General features: G+C 41.9%; 1 protein-coding gene across 3 annotated transcripts in view; it reads left to right on the forward strand.

Moving 5' to 3' along the window:
- Nucleotides 1–14728, forward strand: part of znf385c (zinc finger protein 385C) — a 228391-nt gene extending 213663 nt beyond the window's left edge. For all 3 annotated transcript variants that reach the window (XM_064321830.1, XM_064321828.1, XM_064321829.1), the window contains 5 exons: nt 3612–3950; nt 4206–4393; nt 6176–6274; nt 6475–6564; nt 7730–14728. In XM_064321830.1, the coding sequence (XP_064177900.1) occupies nt 3612–3950; nt 4206–4393; nt 6176–6274; nt 6475–6564; nt 7730–7960 (947 nt within the window). In that variant the 3' untranslated portion in view covers nt 7961–14728. The remainder of the gene's footprint in view (nt 1–3611; nt 3951–4205; nt 4394–6175; nt 6275–6474; nt 6565–7729) is intronic.
- Nucleotides 14729–22750: the final 8022 nt, after the last annotated feature.

Genomic DNA, 22750 nt, shown 5'->3' on the forward strand with positions numbered 1-22750 from the left:
CGAGATCGTGTAGCAGCGGGTGACTGCACCATGTTCAAAGCCAACATGGCGTCAGGTTAATGAGCAAGGATGCTAATCCTCGCTGTGCCAGTGACACTGTACGCGTATGTGTGTGTTGATCTCTTTCAAGGTGGGAAGTGTGCACTAAAATGACTTGTGAATTACTCCTTTGCCACACCTGTATAGCTATGTTAAAATATGCCCCAAAGCAACCGGCACTTTGTAACGTGATAATAAGCAAGGAATATACACTCTCTCTCCCATGTTTTCTGCATTATAATTACAAGTGTCTCACTATTCAAACTGAAATTATACTGAGGTCCAAAGCTCCCCTTACTAGCGTTCCACTCATTTAAATTTGCATTGTTTATCTAACCTTTATTTTACCAGAAAGTTTCAGTGAGATGAGGATTCTCTCTCACAAGGAGGATCTGCTCATAAGGTTTGTGGATGTTCAGATGCCTCAGCTCTGGTCTATATCACATCACATTTTTAGTTCATGCCTATACTCGGTGGTCATGTTAATGTAGGATTCTGTGTTTTTACACAGAAAATATCACCAAAATGAAGGAAAAGAAATACAAAACCTTCTATACATGCAAATATTCTGAGGTCTCTTTTTCAGATTACAACAGGCGATGACCAAAAAATTTACCACAACAAAAAGATTGCTCCTGTTTCTTTGAGCCAATTGTCTTTCAGTGCCTGACATCTGCGTTGTTTATTGATCATAATTTCTTCTTAATGTAGATAAAAAAACAAAGAAACGAGTCAAAAACAAGAAGTCATGCTCTTGCTAGCTTGCTCCTATTATTGCAGCCGAAGTGCTTTGCTTATGGCACATAACGGTATTTGGCGATAACTGTAAAATAGTTAGGCAAATTGTACTTGTTAGTACTACTTGTGTTTGTATTTCATAAATGCTTGCACTTCTCCTTTCTCAGTTCCAATTCCTGTTAAATCTGTCAAAATTAAATTACAAATGACAGCTGCTTCTATAGGCTAAGTTATTGTTATTATTTTGAGGCCTATTAACCTGTCTGGAAAAATAGGTTTTGATGAGAACGCCATAACATTATTTGTCTCTTATTTCGTCCCGTTAATCCCGCTATTTCAACCCACTTCTGGGTAATAAAATTATGAATGACATACATTTATTTTGTTATTATATATAACACATTTATTGTGTTAGTTGGCATATCATGGCAAAAATAGTTTTTATCAGAATGCAAGTGAATTTGTGTAAAACGCAGAATCTCGAAATGCCTGAGACTGTATTTATTGCAGGTTGTGTTACAATATAACATCTATAGATAATGTGGCCACTGTTGAAGGTGGCTTAGGAAGGCATTTTAAATTAATCAGAATGGAATATAATGTTGAAGTCTGAATGCTGTTTAATGAAAACATACGAGGTGTTTTATGACACGTTTTAAAACATTTACATTACATTTTCCACCTGTTCCTTTTATTCACAATCAAGCTAATTTTACAAGAGAGAACAGCAAGCTGCAGTTTTCATGCTTCATATTTTATCAAACAAAAACTGAACTTCAAAGGAAAGGTAGATGCAAAGAATGTTCTAATCTGTAAAGACCCAAAATCTGCACAATCTTGTCAGCAAACGTCCCCTTCACACTTTCTGGCATATTCAGTAGTTTTGAGTCTTTCACAGAAAGAAAGCTCACCCCACTCAGCCTTTGGTAAAAGATTCACCAATTTGATGGTTATTGATTTTCAGCTTATGGTGTTTTGCAAACCTGAGCACCAGCGACATGACTGAACACAGAAATGTTTTTTTTCTTTTTTCATAAACTATTCCCTTCACATACAGGCCACATACAGATACAGGCTGCATACAAATACAGACAGATATATACAACACTTTACCCTGAATTTGTATTTGCCTCATGCAAACTAACAAATAAGCACTTATATATAAGAATAATACTAATAATAATAATTATAATTATAATAAACATTCACATAGCATTTTCACATAAAAAACATTTTAACATTAATTAACACAAATGATAATACATTTATCATAATATAAACCAATATGTATAATATTAAATACCTCTTTCTCTCTCTCCCTCTCAATCCGCTCTTGTTCTTCTCAGGTGGCCTGATCTGTATATTTACCTGAAGACAAGATTAGGTTCTAGGCCCTATGAAGAAAACCTGTGTCACTTTCAGTATGGAAGGGAGGCCCCTTTTCTTGATTTAATTTAAGGTCATTCTTTACACAGCTAGACCATTATCTTTGGAAAGGATTAATTCCAAAAAATCAATTGGCCACTTTATTTGTAAGGACAAGACATCTGACCTACCGTCCCGGTTCTGAGAAAGCAAATGAAACAGGGAGACCACCAGAGAGAGCAGAGTCGTTCATCGTCTTTCTTATTGCGGTTGAAAAGGGAAAAAAATAGGCTGTCCTGTGTGTGCGTGTGCATGTGTTTGTGTGTGTAGGTGTAGGTAGGTGTGTGTGTGTATGCACACTTGTTTGTATACATATGCCACAGTCAGTGCACTTCAGTTTAATGACTGAGCTCTTGGAGTTGATTGGTTATTGAGAGAACACACAGACGCTTTTGTCTTTTGTGTTGTTTTTTTGTCATGTAGTCCCACACTGTAGAGCAATCCATTTTTAAATGTATTTGTAATGAGCCGGCCAATGCACAGCATGTATTTCATAACTGTAAAATAGCTTGTGTGTATATAGTTTGATTTTTATGATGATCAGCTCACTTTACCAATGAAATAGGGGTCACATTGTTCAGGACAGGACAATGTGCTGTAGCATTCATATGTAGTTCCTCCTGTAGAAGTTGACCATGTCTGGTAAAAGGTGTTTTTTCACACTGCTCTATCTGAGTTTATGTGACTCTCTAAATTCAAACATTTGGCCTTGGCCTTGCCCCACAAACTGATACTAGTTGGTTTTTGTTTTGTCTGCTTTATTGTTTATTTTGAAAAATAAAAATGTTTGCGTTAATTTCAGTGTTCAGGAGAAGTTGAATTCCTGGGTTTCTGTTTTATGCCATTCATATGTAGTTCCCCCTGTAGAAATTGACCATGGCTGATGGAAAGGTGTTTTTTCACACTACTCTATCTGAGTTGCCTGAGTTTCTCTGACTGTTGCTGGATGGTTGGTACATTTACCGTTCTCTAAATTCAATCAACATTTATCCTTGGATTTAGCCAGCAAATTAATACAAGTTGTTTTTGTTTTGTCTGCTTTGTTGTTTGTATTGAAAAAGAAAAATGCTTGCATTTACTTCAGAGTTCAGGACAAGTAATTGAATTTTTTGGTTTGTGGTAGAACGTTCTGTATTAATTGGCTGGGTGTGGATGCTATCAGTGTGATTGTGTTCTCTGCACCAGGCAGTGATATGTTAGCAGTGTGATGGAGTGTTGTGTGCTAAGTGACTGTCCGAAATATAATGAAGTGTTGTGTGCTAAGTGACTCTGTCCGAACAATATAATGGAGTGTTGTGTGCTAAGTAACTCTGTCTGAACAATATAACGGAGTGTTGTGTTCTAAGTGACTCTGTCTGAACAATATAATGGAGTGTTGTGTGCTAAGTGACTAAACCCTGTGTCCCCAGGCCTGCACTCAGAGCCAGAGGGGAAGGTGAAGGTGGAGGAGTCCCCAGGGAGCTCGGTCATGTTGACCCCTGTGTCTGAGACTTCGACCTTGGAGCTGGCGGCCCTGTCATCCCCTCAGGTGTCCCCGGCTTCGGAGGTTTCAGAGAGCACGTCAGAGACCAGCGCTGCGGAGAACCCCGGCCCGCCCTCCGAGCCCGGCAGCCAGGAGCCCGCCAAGAGTGAGGGGGAGCCTCGCGCAGAGGGCGACAAGGACCCCAAAAAGAGCAAGCAGCACCTCCACTGTCCCGTGTGCAAAGTCACTGTCAACTCCACGTCCCAGCTGGAAGCCCACAACAGCGGTACGTTCACAGCACTGTGGGTCACCACAGGCTTCCTGTCTGGCAGCATACACTGCATTACCCAGGCTCAGTAAAACCACCAGCAAGCTACACTCTGCGCTGTGGTTTCATTGCAATGGTGCTGTTAGCCCTAGCACATTTAACATTTAACATGAAGGTAAATATCTGGCTTACTATGCAGCAAAATGAAAAAGGTCAAATGTTTTCGGGCACGATGTGTTTGATTCTTGAGTCCTGTGGCGTTGCCTGCCCCAGGGTCCAAACATAAGCTGATGCTGGAAGGCCAGAGTGTGCAGCCGCGGCGACGGAGCAAGGTGGTGTCCTCCCGCGCCGCCTCCAAGACCAAGCGCCTCGGGAGCAAGGGCAGCATGCCCGTCGCCAGCAAGGCCTTCCACTGCGAGGTGTGCGAGATCTACGTCAACTCCGAGACGCAGCTCAAGCAGGTGGGTCTCGGGAGGGCGCTGGGTTATCAGTTGCTGGAAACTCCCAGCGCTTCGTTCCATAGTTCAATCGTGGGTATGTTGTGCAATTTGGAAATGTAGTGCTGGCCTAGGAATGCTCATGGCCTGGGAATACTCCATTTATATGGCCACTAAAATTATTTTTATTTTTTTGTACAGCATAGTTTCTGGCACCACCATTTCTAATTTCAGACAGGTTACATTAGCTCCATGTTGCTGAGACAGTGAGATTGGTTACATCGCTCTGCAGGAAAGCAGAAGTCGATTCTGACCTACAGGAAGTGATCTCACCAGCTGAGCTTAACCTTCGAAGCCGGCCCCCAGCTCCCAGCAGGTGTCCTGTAGCAGCCCCTTGGATCCAGGATGAAGAAAAGTGAAGGGGGGGGGAAAGGTTAGAGCAGGATAAGTGCAGTTTAAGAAGGGACATTGTAGCATTTGCAAAGGCCATGGTGAATGCTTCCAAAGACTTTGGTTACTGTGGCCCTGGCCCAACAATCACAATGCTGTCTACGAAATGGGAGGATTGTTTCAGCCTGCCCACGCATAGCATCGTGTTGCAGTGAAGTGAGGAAATTATTTTATGGGCTTTTCTTTCCCATAAGAGGAGACTCTAGTGAGATTGAACCTCAGACATAAAAATGAAAATAGACATGAGCACTTCACTGTGATCACGCGTCTCAGTTTAAAATAAGGGAAGGGAAGAAACCCAGGCTGTGTCACAAAGAAAAGATTATTAATATAGATGTATAAAGAATAAGATAAATAGAAAAAATAAAGAAGATGGATTGAAAGAAGGAAATCTAATTGTAAGACTGTGGTTAAAAAGGCATCCTTTTACAACATGTAATCTGCAAATTAATATTTTAAATAAATATAAAAGTACTCTGGATCAGTGTAGTATTCACTGTATCACTGTATTCTTCATACAGTAATGCTGACTGCATAAGCAGTGTACCAGTGAAATTACTGGACAATTGGAAAGTAAAAGGACAGGGTTGCTACCACACAAACACGTGTCATACCCACAAACACGCACAGAGCCACACACATGCGACAAATACACACAGCCAACAAGCGGCGACCATTACTGTAGAAGTCATCTTATCATCCCAGTGCATTACAAAGGGCTCCTCTTATCTGGACACAGGAGAGCCTGGCCGTCTCCCCTGTGTAATAAAAGCCACCCGAGCCATCTTGGCTTTTAGCGGCACTTTATGTACTGTGTCAAATCGGGATGTATTTTTTGCCCTTGGTACCTCCTCAGCATAATGAAAATGAATTGGGATAAGGCCATTAAAAGGAACAAGGCAACTGATAATGCAAGAGTTGGGTTGAATGACAAAAAAAAAATTATTTCTCTTTTGTGCAGATGATAAAGTAGCTATGCAGTCAGATCCAGACTCAGGTTAATTTAAAGTCTTATTAAGTTAACGTTTTTAGGACAGAATTACAATGAGGCAGCTATTAAAATGTGCCACATTATTTTTTTAATCGATTGCCAGCTCCAGTGAGTGGTCTTTCAGGGATGTAATTTTTGTGGTTGGTATCAATCAAGCTGAACCTAAGGCTTTCCTGATCCCGAGGGGCCTTCTGGGGTTGTAGTCTTTGTGGTGTACATATGCTGCATACTAACAAGTCATAACATGAGGCTGGAAAGGAGGGGGTGCCAGATGCTTTGGGGGGTTAAGATGGCATCACCAAATCTGGTGACACGGGGGGAGGAGGTGTCTCACTCCTTAACCTCAAATTTCTTTTTCTTTTCAGCACATGAACAGTCGGAGACACAAGGACCGGCTGGCTGGCAAACCCCCCAAACCCAAATTCAGCCCATACAACAAGAGCCAACAGAACTCTGTCTTAGCGGTGAGTTCCCAACCCTCCTGCTCACTTACATGTGTGCTGTACAGCAACCAAGAACAAAATGCACGTACACACACACACACACACACACACACGCGCACACGCATATGCACTCACGCACGTGCACACACACACGCACGCGCACACACACACACACATGTTCACACTCTCCATCCCCCCTCCCCGTCTCTCTCCCCCTACAGAGCGTGAGATGGAGTGGGTATGCTGGCGGGGCTGTCTCCGCCATGAAGAAAGTGTTCAACCACAGCAACCTCACCGCTCTTTCCCCTCAGGTGAGGGCTTTGGGGTTGAGCCACAGTCCAGTTGAGCCCTATGAGGGTTTAAACAGGACTAAAGCAGGAGAATGGCATCGCAGAGAGCTGGTATTCCAGTGTAAGGCTGACCAAATTAGATGAGCTTGCTGTTCAAGGCTCAAAGCTAATGCGCCATGGCAGGTTAAGCTCAAAAGCAGACCTGCTTTTCTGTCTTTCCTTACAGATGGCAAATGCACACCCATTTACTTCTTAAAGAATTTCCAACCTAAACCAGGTCTGTGGAGTGTGACTGATGAGGGAATGATGGGCCATTGGCCTCCACCAGACCACCTGGTTACAGCTGGTCTGCTGTTGGAAAGCTTAAAAATAACTGCGAGTAAATGTTCACAAAATGAACTTAGAGAAAGCGCACTAACGCAGACTGGGACCCTCACAGAAACACTTGCTTATCACCACATGGGATTCATATTTATCCAGCTGCCAGGAAAACGCAGTGTCCCAGAGGAGTGCACATTCTTGTCTGGGATATTTAAAGCCGATGCGAGAATCTGCAGGCTCCACTCTTTACGATCGTGGGTCTAAGGTTTTATAGTGAGCTCTCGTGCCACCCACTCTGGATTGTGGGAGGGCTGAGGGCGGGGCGCGCCCAGACCACACCACGCGCCTGGCTCAGCAGCGTTGATGTGCGGGGCAGACAGGTCTTAAGCCTCGGGCTGGTCACCAGGTCCACAAAATCCAGATTTATCGGTCTGTCCCAGTTGATGGTCTGGAGTGGTCGCCGTGCGCCTTTTTATGGAGAATGAAGGTCACAGTGTTGTCACCACAACAGGGGTGGAGTATGGTTTCCAGTCTTGGACGGGACTTGTCTGCTGTACCCTTGAACAAGGATCTTTGCTTGGATTGCCACAGGGAAATTGAATTGACCTATGGTACGGGGAGCAGTTTACAAAAATGAAACTGAGAGATGGTACGGTGGAAGGCATTTTCTCATTAAGCTGGTGATGATAAATCAGCCTCGGCAAAGTACTTTTTTCTGAACTGCCAAAGTTAATGTCCGCCCGCTCGTAAACAGATGCCTGAATTTGTGCAATAAGTAAAGAGTAATTGCTTGCATTGTAAACACTATTCGGTGAACATATTTGCTTTGTTGAATGCTGAGATGCGTGGTCCTCTTCTCTTCCAGACCAAACTGGCCCTTCAGAAGCAGCTGACCAAGAGCCTGGCGGCGAGTTTCCTACCCGGCCCGCTGAACCACGCCACCCTTTGCACCATGGCCGCCAACCCCCTGGCCCTCCGCCACCCAGCGGGTACCGCCACACTCATCCAGACACCTTTACTGAGCCCCGCTCTCTTCAGGGCCGCCCCGGGGCCCCTGAGGGCCACGCACACGCCCATTATCTTCTCCCCTTACTAGGCTCCACGACTGTGACCTCTCCCACACAGAGCCAAGCGGAACTATGCAGTCAGGGAGCAAACGCGCCTAGTCGATCCCACGGGCATCAGCCATTAAAAACAAGATTTGGAGAAGAGACAGCAGAACGCGAAGTCTCGCAACTGTTCTTTCTGCTGTTTCTTTCCTGAAGACAGCCGGACGGACCCGCCGCGCTTTTGTAAACGGACATAACAGAAGCCGCGGAAAGGCATTAGGTCAAGTTTATTTGTTTGTGTTATTTATTAGACAATGATAGTGAGGTAAGCCTATATCTGTGTGTGACGTGACTGCCACCAACAAGATCCCTTTACTTGATGCTTCTTAGATATTTTTTACCTGGTAGAGCAGGCGCTTTCTGTCTCCTGGCCACCCAGTGCTGACTGAGCCCACTCGGCAGCAGAGCCAGTGGGCCGGAGGTGGGTCAGGTGACATTGATGGCTGTGCCTCCACCCCTGCATCTAAAGGGGGTGGGAACAGCGACTCGGATCTGTAGGGGCTACACGAGGCTTCCACTCTACAGGACCTGCTCTGAACCCGTCAGGCAGCCCACACAGGCAAATGCTTGCGGCAAACCTGTCCATGCAATGTATTGTGGGGGTTTTACCCTCGAAGGGGGGTGAGCTTACTTCTCATCAGCACATTTCTGTGAGAACAAACCTGGAGGAATCCAGTCTTAGACAATCTGCCTCTTTGACTTTGGCGAGAGTAAGGTGTAAATTTCAGGGGCTTGGGGGAGGTGGATGGGGTGATGTCCATCCCGTAGCCATAGCCTGATGCGCACTCAGCACGTCTGACAGTGGGAGCCTCAGGCTGATTAGGAACATGGGTTATTCCACAGCAAATAACCTCCTGATTGCAACGCCCCAAAAACACGCTATAGAGCCTTGGGTTACTGAGTCAGTAGACCCAGTTCTTTTTCATATCTTATTAGAGAGGAGTGAGTCATAGTACCAAATGGCATGTACATAATCAACTCTGAGTAATATTTTAAATGAAATAATCATAAACCGCTCATGAGAGTCTTAAAAAAGGTCATAATACCCAGCTGCTATAACTCCTAGTTTAAACTTTTTTATATACTTCATGCATTTTGGTTTTATTGTGCCATATCAAGCAATATTAAAGTTAATGTGTCACTTGCTGGACTTGATACTGTAAGCAACTAACAAACATGTTGACAATACATATCCTCACAGATAATCTGTCTCATTACATTCTAACCAAATATTGTACATTTCAAGCCCCCCAAAACATTTTCTTGATGGTAGCGTGTGAGGTGTATCCTTCGCGCAGGCAAATGCTTGAGATGAGCAGCAGCAGCTGCCAATAGGATTTTGAAATGGCATAAAGGGATAAAATGGATTGATCTATTGGGTTTGAGGCGCATCACTTAGTCTTTTTCTGCTGTGCATTGGAGGGGAGCGGCTAGCAGCCATTTTCAATGTCTCCTCTTTGTTCTGCCATCTGCGGGAGATTGTCAGGGCTGTTTATGGGCTGGGAGACAAAGCATGAAGCGGGCGGCGTAACCGCAAGCCGTCGGCACGCCTTTCCTGAGTTCCCGCCACCAGAATCTTCGGTGAGCTAACGCAGCATGGAGCACCGCATTGCTTTTAGCACGTACTGTAATGATGCTAACGGCTTAATGAGGAACTGCTACACACATCACAGGAGGAGTTTATCATCTGCAGCTTTCTAAATCTGCCCTAATGTGTAACGCACAGGGAACACTTTATGTTCAATAAATATGCTCCTGTTAAGTTTGGAAGCATCTGAATGACATTAGATTTAATTTTTTAACAAGAAGCATCAATTCATAAGGAATCCAATTTGAATAATACCAGCAGTTGCTTTTAGAACTTCCTCTTCTACTTTTAGAACTCCCCCCCCTTTACAGTAGGGGAGTAACACTAACACCAGGGTTGTCACACACAGCAACTTGAATCTTAAATCCTGCATTATATTCTCAAAGCAATAAATTTAAGTGGTGTAACTTTGGTTGGGGCTTTTCAGGAGAACAGAAATCAGAAACAAGGTTCTTGGGTTGAATAGCCAATGGTGGGTGAGGTGTGGATAGCCCATGTTTCTGAGGCCCTCAGGGAACCGTGACGGCGCTGCTTACATCATCGGGGCCAAAGGCAGGAAGAAGGGGAGAAAAGGAGACCTATGCACACCATCACTCCCTCTTTTTCTTCTGCACCGGAAAACCTGGTTTGAAAGACAACAAATATTTAGAATCATATATGGTTAGTGCCTGCTGGTGGGCCATAGAGAACCATACCTTCACCACAGAGGAAAGACTACTTTAAACTGGATTGATTCATAATTGGTCACAGTTATTTGGAATTATCTTTTCATACAATGTAACCTTGTTGTTTATGCCATACATTATGTCAGGACATGTTTGTTATTGTCTTATAGTAGATCTAATCCTCTCGTAAAGGTGTGTCAGTTGGGCCAAGTGGTCTCCAGTGCTACTGCAGTCAGAAAAGGCTGTAAATTACTGTAGGGCCAACAGAAAGTAACATCACACACTTTACACAGCAGTGCTAATGCTCCTGCTCTGTTTGTCATTTAAATCGACCAAAATGGCAAAACCCTGAGCATCATTCCCTCTCTCTCTCTCCCTCTCTGCCACCTGTCTTGTTCGGTCTCATTTGTGGAAATACAGCAGCGCCATCTACAGTTCACATCCTGACTTCCTGCCGATTCAAATGAAACTGCTCTGCTGTCCTTGTTTTTGTCAACAGCAGGTCTTTGGGAATACAAAGCCAGTTTTCATGCCATAGAAATCCAGTTATCTTAAGTCCCTGATCATTGAACCAGCCTGTTGTTTTGTTGTTACATTTTTAAAGGGAAGTCTCCAAAATTGTTGATTTTTATCAAAACTGTAAAAAAATGCATATATATTAAATAGATAGATATAATAGAGTAAATAGAGAGATTTTATCAATTATTATCATTATCATTATTGTTATTATCGAACTGAAATTTATCTGAGGGAATTGTAGATTCCATTGATGTATATACAGTCCAAATGTGCTTAAGAAAGGTGGGAAAAGAGTACTGTGCTTTTTCTCATGTTTTTTCTTCTGTTTTATTCCTTTTTAAAACTCAAAAGTAACAAATGCTGACTATATTTGGGTGTTTTTTTTATTTCTATAAAATAATTAGAATAAATGTGTTCAAAAAACAAAAGAGAGTCATGGAAAACGACATATAAAGGGCCTTTCTGAGACTTGCATCATTGTAGGCAAGGCAGCCTACAGTTACAGATTAGTCTTTGGCCTCCTCAGGTCTCCAGATCTCAATGAAATGTACAGCTCAGTTTTTTGGTGTTAACTCCATCCTGCCCAGCTGGCAGTATTGATTCTGGTTTCAATAAGTCTCTCATCCTCTCACAGCAACTTGAAGTCATTTTGTCATTTTGCTTGGCTTGATTCTTTTTGATGATCAGCATCTATCAGTTGGAGGTCAGATTGTTCCACACAACAAACGTCTGCCATAGTTCTCTGCAACAGATAACATTAAATATTTAGATGTCTTGTGTGGAAGAAACTGTTTTTTCAGGTGTACTTTTTTCTCTTTTGTAAATGAGTTTTTCTTTGAAATTTCTCCCATTCACTGTCACCTTACTTTGTCAATCATCTGTAATACACTGTGGTCGTCTCTTGAGGGTGGTGAGTTAAAACTAAAGGAGGAATATCATTGCAGACCCTCCACGGGTTTATTTTAGCACTCTGAGAAGAAAGGGGACAAGTGAAAAGAAAGCTTCAAATGTCTTGTGTTAGGTATAGCAGGTACTGTATGTTTTCCAAAGAAAGGAACTGCAGTGGAAGTTTTGACATTGCAACATAGATTCTTTTTTTTTCAGACAAATAATGCATCTGACACATCATTTTCGTTTGTCCCATTGAATTGTGTGGGAAGTACTTCGGAATGGTTTGAGTACACTGCTAAGAGTAAGTAACCTTTGAGGACAATATTATGAGGACATGATTATTGAGCAATAACAGTGTGATTTAATGGCCACTGCTAAAAAAAGGCATTAAAATTGGGGCAGCAGATCTTTGCTGAACTTGAAAACTTCCTCTGTGAGCAATATGAAAATGAAGTATGGAATTGGCCTATTATAAATCTTCATCCATGTTATCTGTGAGACTGGTGTTAATTGACGATTTTAGCGTGGAAAAGCTTGAGGCAATCAGATGGCTACATTGTCTCTAGACCCTTTTGGCAAAGAGATGGGAGGATAAGGGGAAGAGGCATGAATCTGAAGAAACCAATGTGGCTGAGGGCTGAATGTGGCTAGGCTCAGATGTGCTGGAGATTTTCAAACAGGCCCTCTTTCCTTTAGCCCACAGCTCCACCCCTCCTCTCACCATGGTTTATCACTTCACACACTTTTATTACACTTGTTCCAACACTCGTTCTCTCTGGGTGCAGAGAAGAAAGCATTACCTCCTCAAAAATATTTAGACTTCTGCACTGACAGGAAAGATGATGTGCTCTTTGTCGGTGATGTCAAAACAGGAGTGTGGAGGAATAATCTTCACTCAAAAGGCCACGATGACACTCAAAGGAATGAAAGGAGAGCAGCCTTCATACCTGCAATGGGGTGCAATTTTGTTATCGATTCTGTAGGCATGGATTTGCCTCAACAGCTCAAAATATCAGTGAGAACTGCGTTGACATCCCTGTACAATGCACACCTAGCCAATTCCGTACAGTGCACAATACATCCAACGCATTTTGATTGATAAGCTTGCAATCTTCTGAAGAATGGTTTCTTTGAATACTGCTTCAAATGCCAGATTCCTAATAATAGAGAATTATAAATGAGAATTTTTTTTTTTTGCTTAGCTAATGTATGATATATCAAACAATGATTCAGATGTTGATTTTGAGTCGTTCAGTCATGTGATTAAGTATTTAATTTGTATTACACCCAAGAAGTATAATCTACGGTAGAATATGAGCACAAATGAACATTAATACTGAATTTCATCTCTGATGTGGCAGAGAACAGCTTTGTCCTGAACACGAGGTGTGATGTTTTGACTAGAATAGGCCCGCTTTTTCAGCTGAGTCTTAACAGACTTGCATTTAGCAGATTGCACAGACCACATTTTTTACATACAATCCATTTACACAGCTGGACATTGTACTGAAGTAAGTCAGATTACGTGTACTTGCTTAAGCGTACAACAGCAGTGCCCCAGCTGGGTTCCCCCAGTCTTTGAGTTTCAAACCCGTTTCCTTAGCCATTATACTACACTGTTTTATTCTTGCTCTTCTGCACAAAGGGGTGCCTGAAGTATTTGGCTCTGTCTTTTCAGACCCATTTCGTCACAATAGCGTAATGGCAATGCGAAGTGATTTAGGTACAGTCTTCCAAGCTGAAGAGGTCACACATTTTGCTTCCTCCAGTTCTGAGGACTAGATGGGACAAGATGCTGTTGTGTACACTACTTCGTGTTACTTGCATATTGTTCTGTTGTATAGCTTTACGTGTAATACTGTGGTGTTTCCAGCAGACTATGTGTTCTTAATCCTTGCCGGAAAGCCATGCCAGCTCCTTTAGTCTCTTTTACTTTGTACATAAATGCTGTGAAGCCAGTGGAGCTTGTGCCAAAAAGTCTAGTAATAATGCAATCATGGCAATAACTGTCACTGATATTTGTTAATCAGCAATCTTTGCAGCAAGTGCTTACTCGCAACAATGCGTTTGTTTTGTTGTTTTTGGTTTGCCCATTTATTTTTGTCACATTCTGTCAAATTATCAATGCTTATTCGAAAGTGCAACTTGAGATGTGCACCTCGAGTTTTTACGCGTCAGAAGCACAAATGGCCTCAAAGCGCTGAAGAGCTGCTTCAGAGATGTAATGAGAGGCCATGGAAACAGTTAAGGAGCATGTTGCTAGGCCACTGTTTAAAGCACCATACATGAATTCACGTGACTGGTCCTCAGAAATGACATTATGGCTGTGCGTGATCTTCTCCCATGCATTAAAAGCAGCAGCCTGAGTTGAAGGCTTAATGATACCGATGTTACGCAATATTAGGACATCTGCATTGGAATAATTCAAGCACAAGTAGATTGGAAGGAGAATTGAAGTGTAAATTGGGTAGGCATCCTCCGTCTGTGGGTCTTATGTGTAATATGACGTCTCTCTTTTGTGCGTTTGAAGGTGAGATTTGTCTGCTTTGACAATGCAACCCCCAGACTTCAGCATGACAGGAATTTCAGAGCGTGCTGGTAGGTCATGTAAAAGCACAATTGGTCTGAGCTGTCCCCCATCTCAACTGACCAGGTTGTTAAAACTGACAGAATGAATTATCATCCTAACCTTTCACCGTTGCCTCCTCTGGTACAAATCACTGTGAGTATCACCTGACTGAAAGGATGTTGGTCATAGGTCATTGTTTGTGCATCCAATTGTATATATCAATATTTCAAGTCATGTGATCAGTTGTGTTTGATCTGAAGAAAAATGTAAATTAAGAAACATTAAAGGAAAAAAGACAAAATTATACCGGGACTTGGCCAGTATTTTATTGTATTCCCTTTGTAACGTTCATTGTACAATTTATCCTACTCTCTAATGTATCATAATAACTGTAAGGTGAAAGAAAAGAACTTGTATTTTGATAAGAGATTGCTCATTGCTTTTATTGTTATTGCTGTATAGAGAAGAGCAAGAGGGAAAAATGGGTGGAGGGCGTAATAAATCAATTAGAGCTTCCACTTTATTGGTGTCACGTCCTGCTTTATTGGGATTCAGGGGCCTGGGCAGGCCTGAGTCCCCCGCTTTCTGCTTCATGACATCAGATGTGTTTTAGCTCTTCCCCATGGGATCTATCAGGTAACAACCAGAGTCAAAATTGCAGGAACTACAGCCCTGCGCTGCCCTTTATGGAAAGTTTGAGGATGAGCAGACAAGGCGAGGGACGGACAAAGTTGACATTGAGGAGTACATATTTACCCAGCTAATGCACATGATAATATTAGGGAGCCCCAGGAAGGTTAATTTCTGCATGTTTGCCCAGTACCTCAGGTCCGTGAAAGAAACAATGCTGGAATGGGATGGATGTGATGGCAAATACTCAGGTAATTCCCAGTGATTAGGAGGGCTGCAATCTTCAGTTCACCTTGATTTAAGTGTCACATCTTTAAAGAAAACCTCTTTTCTAGCATCTTGGATGTTGCAAGAGGACACAAGATTTTGAAGAATCTCACCTTCAAGTCAACAGGAGTGTTGCAGTGAGTTGACTAATCAAATCAAACTGCTGTGCTTTTCTGTTTATGATTTTTCAAGATTAATCTGTGTCCAATATTTTGAATCCAAGTCACACAACACATCTAACTCTGATGATGCCTGAAAAAATATATGCATAATGCTCTGCCCATTGTCCTTAAATACATAGAATAGTTTACACCAGGGGCCTCATTTATAAAAATTATTATGTTGATTTAAAGTGGCGTATTTGTATCTTACACACCTGTGATTTTTATATCTCAAATGAACTTAAATTTGAACACCAGTAATGTGAGTGCAGCCGTGATTGAATACGATTCTCATGTAACACACTATAAAACATTTTGTCATGTCCTCAGTAAATATGCCTGGGATTGTTCATGATGCTTGCACTCTTCATGCCTAAAACTGATTATCAAATTAATGGTATTTTTAAAGTGTGCATCCCCCCCGGGATTTATACAGAGCCCCCAAATGTGAAGTGCCTCTACAACAACCAGCTGATAGTTAACTTGTGTAAACTTTAGGAGATACAATCATGTCCGCATCAAAGTATAAGATTTTATAAATGACTACTTAGTCGTGGTTTTCTGCATATGCAATTTCCTCATAAGAACATTTTATAAAAAAAACAAACCTTTTTGTTCCAGGGACCCCTACCTAGGCTCAAAGGCACCCAGGATCCCCATCCTAAGTTAAAAAGTTATATTTAAAAAAGGTTTTATGTTCAGGGGTGTACAGTATGCAGTGGCGGGGGTTGACATTGTGATCGTAGACCCCTGTTGAAAACACAGGGTTTACACCATCTCTAACAATGCTACTTATACCTGGAATGCAGCAAAAGTTGGTCTTGTCGAGACCTCATGAAAGCTTTCTGTAAGCCTATGAGTTTTTATTTGCAACAAAACATAAACAGTGAGAAGCAATAGTTTTAAGCTGTACACTTGAAACTCTTCACACCCCTTTTTCATGGACAGACAGACCAACACATGCACACACATTTAAAAAAACAATCTCAGTTTACAAATCTCTTAGAGATTAACCATCTAACATCAAATAATGTCCTTATGGACACGGTGATTTTCTCTAGAATACATGTGATGTGGTTTTGAAAGACAGACCTGTCACAACATCACAGCCATATAGTCATACACTGGACAGAAGATGGCCTCCTGGGCCAGAGTCTGAGGGTCATTGGTCATAAGCAGGCTTTGATCAGCCACATACCCCCTGTGGATCTGCTGATCTATGTGTCAGCACCTGTGCTGCTCAACACCGGAGGAGTCACAGTCACCCTTTCTCCCCTTCAAATTCTACATAATTTCAGTTTTTCCTTCTCCATTTTGCAACAACAGCAAAAACTAGATGCTCCTGTAGCACTTTTGATCCAATCTGTTCATAGTCCACTATCAGCATATATAAAAGAATACTGGTATGTTTGCATTGGGAACTTATTAGATGAGGAAAGGGTCAGGTAGAAAACTTTGTCCAGGGAATGTCTATTTTTGCAGTTCTGTAAACTGGACAATTATATGCAAAAAACAACACAATAAGGTACTTAAAAAGTAATAGGCTGGCTGACTGCACATTTCTCGATAGGATCTGACAGAGACATGGTAGCACAGCTTAGCCTGACAAGTTTGGGAGCTGTGGCCTTATAAGTTGGGCATGTTCATGTTTCAGCCGATATCCCCAGTTCAAACCGAATGATGAACAGAAAAGCTCCTGACAGATATACTGCAGGCAGAGAATGCCTTGGATTAGGAGGTCGCCACAGCAACTGCCTGGCTGACATAAAATATATCTAGGCTAGCAAATGAGGATTTAAAATTTTGTCCTTGTCTCTTCAAGTGGAATAAAGGAGCACCCTTTTTCCTTTGGCTGTAGCAGAAAAAGTAATAAGAAAAAGAAATAAAATCTTGCTCTTAATAACAACTGAGAAATGGTTTCAGTGTAACCACTGAGTGAAGTAAATCAATGTCCAGTGGAAAGGCATAAAGTGAGCTTCATAATGTTTAGGACAACAACATTTTTTTTCTTGATTTGGAAATGAGGGGCTATATATAAAAATGTAAAATTGTGGAGTAGAGAGCCAAATCAAGGAAAAAATATGTTTTTGTCCCAAACATTATGGAGCTCACTGGATCTATTCACATAATAATACGACAGCCAATTTCAGGCTGTAGCTTTAATGGTCTGACAATAATGACAGGAAGCAATGGGCAAGTTTAGACTTGTCTTTGTCCTGTGACAAAACTCTCCCGCAAAGTCCTTCTCATCCTGCCCATGAATATTATTGTACTCTCTTAAGGCTGTGTCTGCAGTCAGTGAGGCTGGCGCTGAATTGCAGTACAACCTCTGCCAGTCTAAAATAAAAGCTTTTTAAAAAATATATATATATATTTTCAGCTTTTATTTTAGATGTTCACTTTAACCATATGTGAATTGTTTGATTACAAATATAATATGGTGAAGTACAGAGGCAAATCAATTTTAAAAATATGTCTTTGTCCCAAATGTTATGGAACTCATTACATTACATTACATTACAGGCATTTAGCAGACGCTCTTATCCAGAGCGACTTACACAACTTTTTTACAAGCACTTTACATTGTATCCATTTATACAGCTGATACTGAGCAATGCAGGTAAGTACTGCTCAAGGTACAACGCGTGCCCTCCGGATCGAACCTGCGATTTTCGTTAAGTCTAGTTCTACCACTGTGCTACACTCCTCCTGTACATACTCTGTGCTTCCTTGAGGACTAGAAGAAGGTCATCTCTCCTTGTTGATTATTGTATCTCTATCCTTCCTCTTGCAATCTACAAAATGGCAAATACAGATTTCTTCTACCAGACTTGTCTTCTCTTCCTCCTATATCATTAATGTTGCCCGAGTGCCTCATTAGTGCTGTTGCCTGTTACTATTCTGATCCTCCTCGAAACCATATAATTATCTATTTTTGCATTTACCAATTTGGCTCCTCAATGTAAGAAATGTACCTTAACCATTGCTCTCCCTTGTCTACAGAGATTAGGTTCTAATGGTAGACTATATTTACATTGCCTTTTCGCCTTCATTTAGTTTTATTTTGTTTTTACCATATCTGTTTCTGAACTTCAGGCCTACATGAGAACTAAGCTATGTCTGACCATCCTCTAGACACACCACATTCAGTGAACCTGCAGCATTTCTTCGAATCTCCTTTTCATGATGCTAATGTGTCATTTTATTGTGTTTCGGTGTAGTTGTCCATTCAATAATTGTAGTCAAATGACACTTTGCTTTACATTTTCAACCGTTGCTCTTTGACTTATTGCACAGAAATGTCAAATTGCTTACATAATATTTTTTTTTGTTTGTTTTTGCACAACAAAAACAACAGTGACCACCACCACCAGAACAGTACAGTATTATGTATTTTATTGTTTATCATATGGGGCTGAACCAAACCTTGCAGAGTCACCTCGTGCATTGTTTGTAAAAAATAAATAAATCTGTATCTATGTTTGCTGTATAAATCTCTCTGTTTATCATGAACAATACTGAACCAATATTAATTAGTTTGCTTCAATAAACCTTTTATTTTTATTTATGTTTTCAAAAAAGGCAATCACAACGTTGTGCTTTTAAATAATTGTCATGTAAAGGTTAAACAAGCTATTTCTATTTGATTACATACAACACTGAAAAGTAAAAATACAAAGATCAGTTAAAGGATAACTGGAGTTTTTTTTTTCAACTTCGACTATTTATGTATTTATTTATTTATTTATTATTTACATCATGCGGATCGGTAATGATAATTTTGTTACATCTTTCTTCGTGGAGCTTTAGTCACTCCCAGAACCACTCCACTCTGGTTTGCAATGCAGTCTAATAGGGCTTCACTTAAATAACTTCACTTAAATTCATGCTAAAGAAAATTACCTAGTGGCACATAAAGGGCAAGACCAACTAGGCAGGCTATGCAAGCAACTGGTAAAATGTCTCAAAATCACTGCTGTGATTAAAACAAATTAGGAAATTTAATTTGAGGAAATCGAATTAAATAATATGATTATATTAAAAGCATGCCATGGTATATCACATCATGTTAAAACCAGAGGTGTTTGTTGGATTTTTAAGACAGAATTTATCACATGGATAGCTTCTGTTTTGGAGAATTCTCCGTTTTTTATGCTTTTGACTTCATGCCAGTGTGGGACCAGGGCAGGGGACTAAGCCCCAAATATCTCAAAAAGGTCAGAACCTACACCAATTATAGTGCTGTACAATTCGTTCTCAATGGGCCCAAAAGTTTGAGCTCAAATCAGATCAAACCTGAGAGAGCCATATCTGAGTCCAAACTCGAACCAAACTAATAACAATTGAACTGAGCCCGACCCGGGAAAAAACCCGATGTGTGCCTTGGGCCATAGAATAGCAGTGGGCAGGGAGAGAGAGGGAGATCTCTTAAATAATAGATAACAGAATCAAGCCTCCAAAACAGTTCTAGTAGATACGTGGCCATTGCTTTTTTGGGGCCGTGTATTCTAGGCTATGTTGCAGGAGCCTGGGAGGACACCACAAATCCCATGATGCAACTCTTGTTGCTGGTGATTGATCATTTAGATTGATGTGCGATCAATCAATCAAAGTAGCACTGGCCTGGCACCGTATCACAAGCAAGATTAGGGACCTCATTATGGACTACTACAGCAGCTTCAATTTAAGAGTCTCCTCTACGATGGTTACATCTGTGTGGCATCGGATGGAGCAGGGCATTATGCCTGGGTGCATAATCTCAGTGATCCTCTACACTGTAAGCATGATGGTGAAATTGGCAGAAGTGAAATGAGGAGGCCCAATCACCAAGTCTGGCCTTCAAGGATGGAATGACAGTGACAACAGCATCAGACACAGGATGCAGCTGGAGAAGCTCCTATACTGTGCACGCAATCTCATCCATCACAGAGAATAAGTGTCAAAAGTGAGGGACACATACAGCCGACCAGTCAGAAATTGGAAGCTTGGCTGGCTACCATAGATAAATCAGGTCTGCCAGGTAAAGCTCAGATTTACCAGCATGGTATCCGCTCGAGAATCCTTTGGCCTCTGCTGGTCTATGAAGTCCCGCTGTCCATCATTGAGGTCATCGAGAGGAAGATCAGCCACTTCCTCCGCAGGTGGCTGTCTACCATGGAGCCTGAGCAGCATCACTCTGTATGGTAGAAAGAAAAAGCTGAAGCTTTCCCTTAACAGGGACTGTGAGTAGTTCATAGTGAGGCGCTACAGTGCAGGGAGTCCAACAACCCTAAGTCTCCCAGGATGGCACTGACGTTTGAAGAGTAGGGAAGTGGAGGCCGCAGCAAGCAGTAGAACAGGTAGAGTCATCGCTGAAGCACAGAATGCTGGTTACTGCACTGGCAGCTGAATGAGCAGGGCTTAGCAGTTACTCAACACCACACTACGACAAGGCAAAGAACAATGCCAGCTTGTCCAGGAGGAGGTGCGAGCAGGGTTGGGGGAGTTGTGCAACAGACAAATGGTGGAGTTGAGGTAGCAAGGAGCATGGACCAAATGGACTGTAAGATCACTTAGTCTTACCTTTGGCAGACTATTAAATTCAAGTTCCTCGTTCAGTCAGCCTATGACATTCTCCCCAGTCCATCCAAACTCTTCTGCTGGGGTAAAGCTGAGACACCATCTTGCCCCCTGTGTGAACACTGGAGCACATCCTCAGTTGCTGCCCTAAAGTCCTGGGTGAGGAGTGCTATTGTTGGTGATACGTCCAGGTTCAGAAGGAGATTGCTGACACAATCTGTAGTGGCATCACCCAGAGAAAACACCACGGTCAAGCAAGACTGGCTATCGTCTTTGTAAGAGCCAGGGAAAAGCCCCAGCCGAGGGTGTTCGTTAGGCTCCTGGAGGCAGCACAAGACTGGCAGCTGGAAGTAGACCTGGGGAAGCAGCTCAGGTTTCTATACTCCATCACTGTAACCTCTCTCAGGCTCAGACAAGGTGTTGTTGTCAGAAAGGCAGGTTCACATGCTGAAGCAAACTGCTCCCTGGGAGGACAGAATGGAAGAGGCAAATGAGAAGAAGAGTGCAAAATATGAAGAGCTGGCGGAGAAGAACATGCATGGTTTGTGCCCATTGAAGTGGGCTGCAGAGGGCTCACAGGCCAGTCCCTCTGTAGAGCCAATAATGTCCTGGCCATCGCTGGCATCCACAAGCAGAAAGCCATCAAACCCATCACAGAGGCTGCAGAGAAGGCCTCAAAGTAGTTGTGGATGAATTGGAGTGACTTGTAGAAAACAAATGCTACACTCAATGACCCCAGATTACATCACTGATGTGTCCAAGTGCATCAGAAGATGTATTATTCAGCAACAATCTGTTTAGGAGGATCCTCAGTTTTTTATGCTTTTGACAAGCTAGTGTGGGACCAGGCCAGGGGAGTAGGTCCCATATATCTGTTGTTGGCAAAGTGAGGATTAAGTGAAATACGTTTCATTTTCTGAATCCAGCCATTTTAACCGCTAATACCCTCGTTTGACATCTGACACTCTGAATACTCACACTGAACCCAAGTGCATAAACAGTTTAAACCCCTCACTTGTGCAGCATATTTCTGAACATGTCAATTATTAAATTGCAGAATTTCTTGATAGGTAGAGCAACATGTTGGATCAACCTTCAAAATGTACAACTCACAGTTACAAAAAATATACAACACATAAATCTAAAGACAAAGGTCAACTACCTTAAACAACAAATGTTGCAGACATGGACAGATTCAGTCATAAAAGAAATGAATGAAGGAAAATACCAAACCAAAGCCTGTTCCTCACAAAATAGTCCCAAGGAAAGTTCAAAACCCATAAGACACCTGAATATTCTAAAAAAAAAAAAAAAAGTCAGGGATGAAAATGTAAAAATGCCAAATGAAACAAAAACATCAGACACTGAAATCAGACCCAGAGTACAAACAGATAGAAAGCATTCCTGGTCAAGCAGCACGCTCAATCACAAATGATACAATGTGTAATATTTGCCGATCAAAGAGGATCATTTAAAGACCAGATATCTGACTGTGCTTATAGCCCCTGTAGCCCTTGAGCTTCTTGCAGAAAACATTACCAGTCAAACTTTCCACCCTGATTCATAGGTTACACTGAATCTAGAGAATTATGGAACTTTGCTGCAAAGCTGTTGTGAAAAACGTTACTGACCTCTGCTGGTCATCAGAGGTAATTGCATTGCATTTTTTGTAATTAATCAGCCACAGGCAGATAGTAGGCCGGAAAGGTTCTTATCAGCGTGTGACAGTATCAGACAGGTCCACACTGACATTTTCCAACTGAATCCTATGACTGAGTCATCCAGAGAAGTACTTCTATTTACATATTTTTGCATTAATGAGAATGCTATAGGCTAGTCGACAATTTCAGAGAAGCATAATTCTTCCCGAGGGATATTCCATGCCTGTTTGAATATGCATCATGTCTCATCTCTGTTGGAAACTTAAG

The sequence above is a fragment of the Anguilla rostrata genome, chromosome 2 (assembly GCF_018555375.3).
Source record: "Anguilla rostrata isolate EN2019 chromosome 2, ASM1855537v3, whole genome shotgun sequence".
Taxonomy (NCBI): Eukaryota; Metazoa; Chordata; class Actinopteri; order Anguilliformes; family Anguillidae; genus Anguilla; species Anguilla rostrata.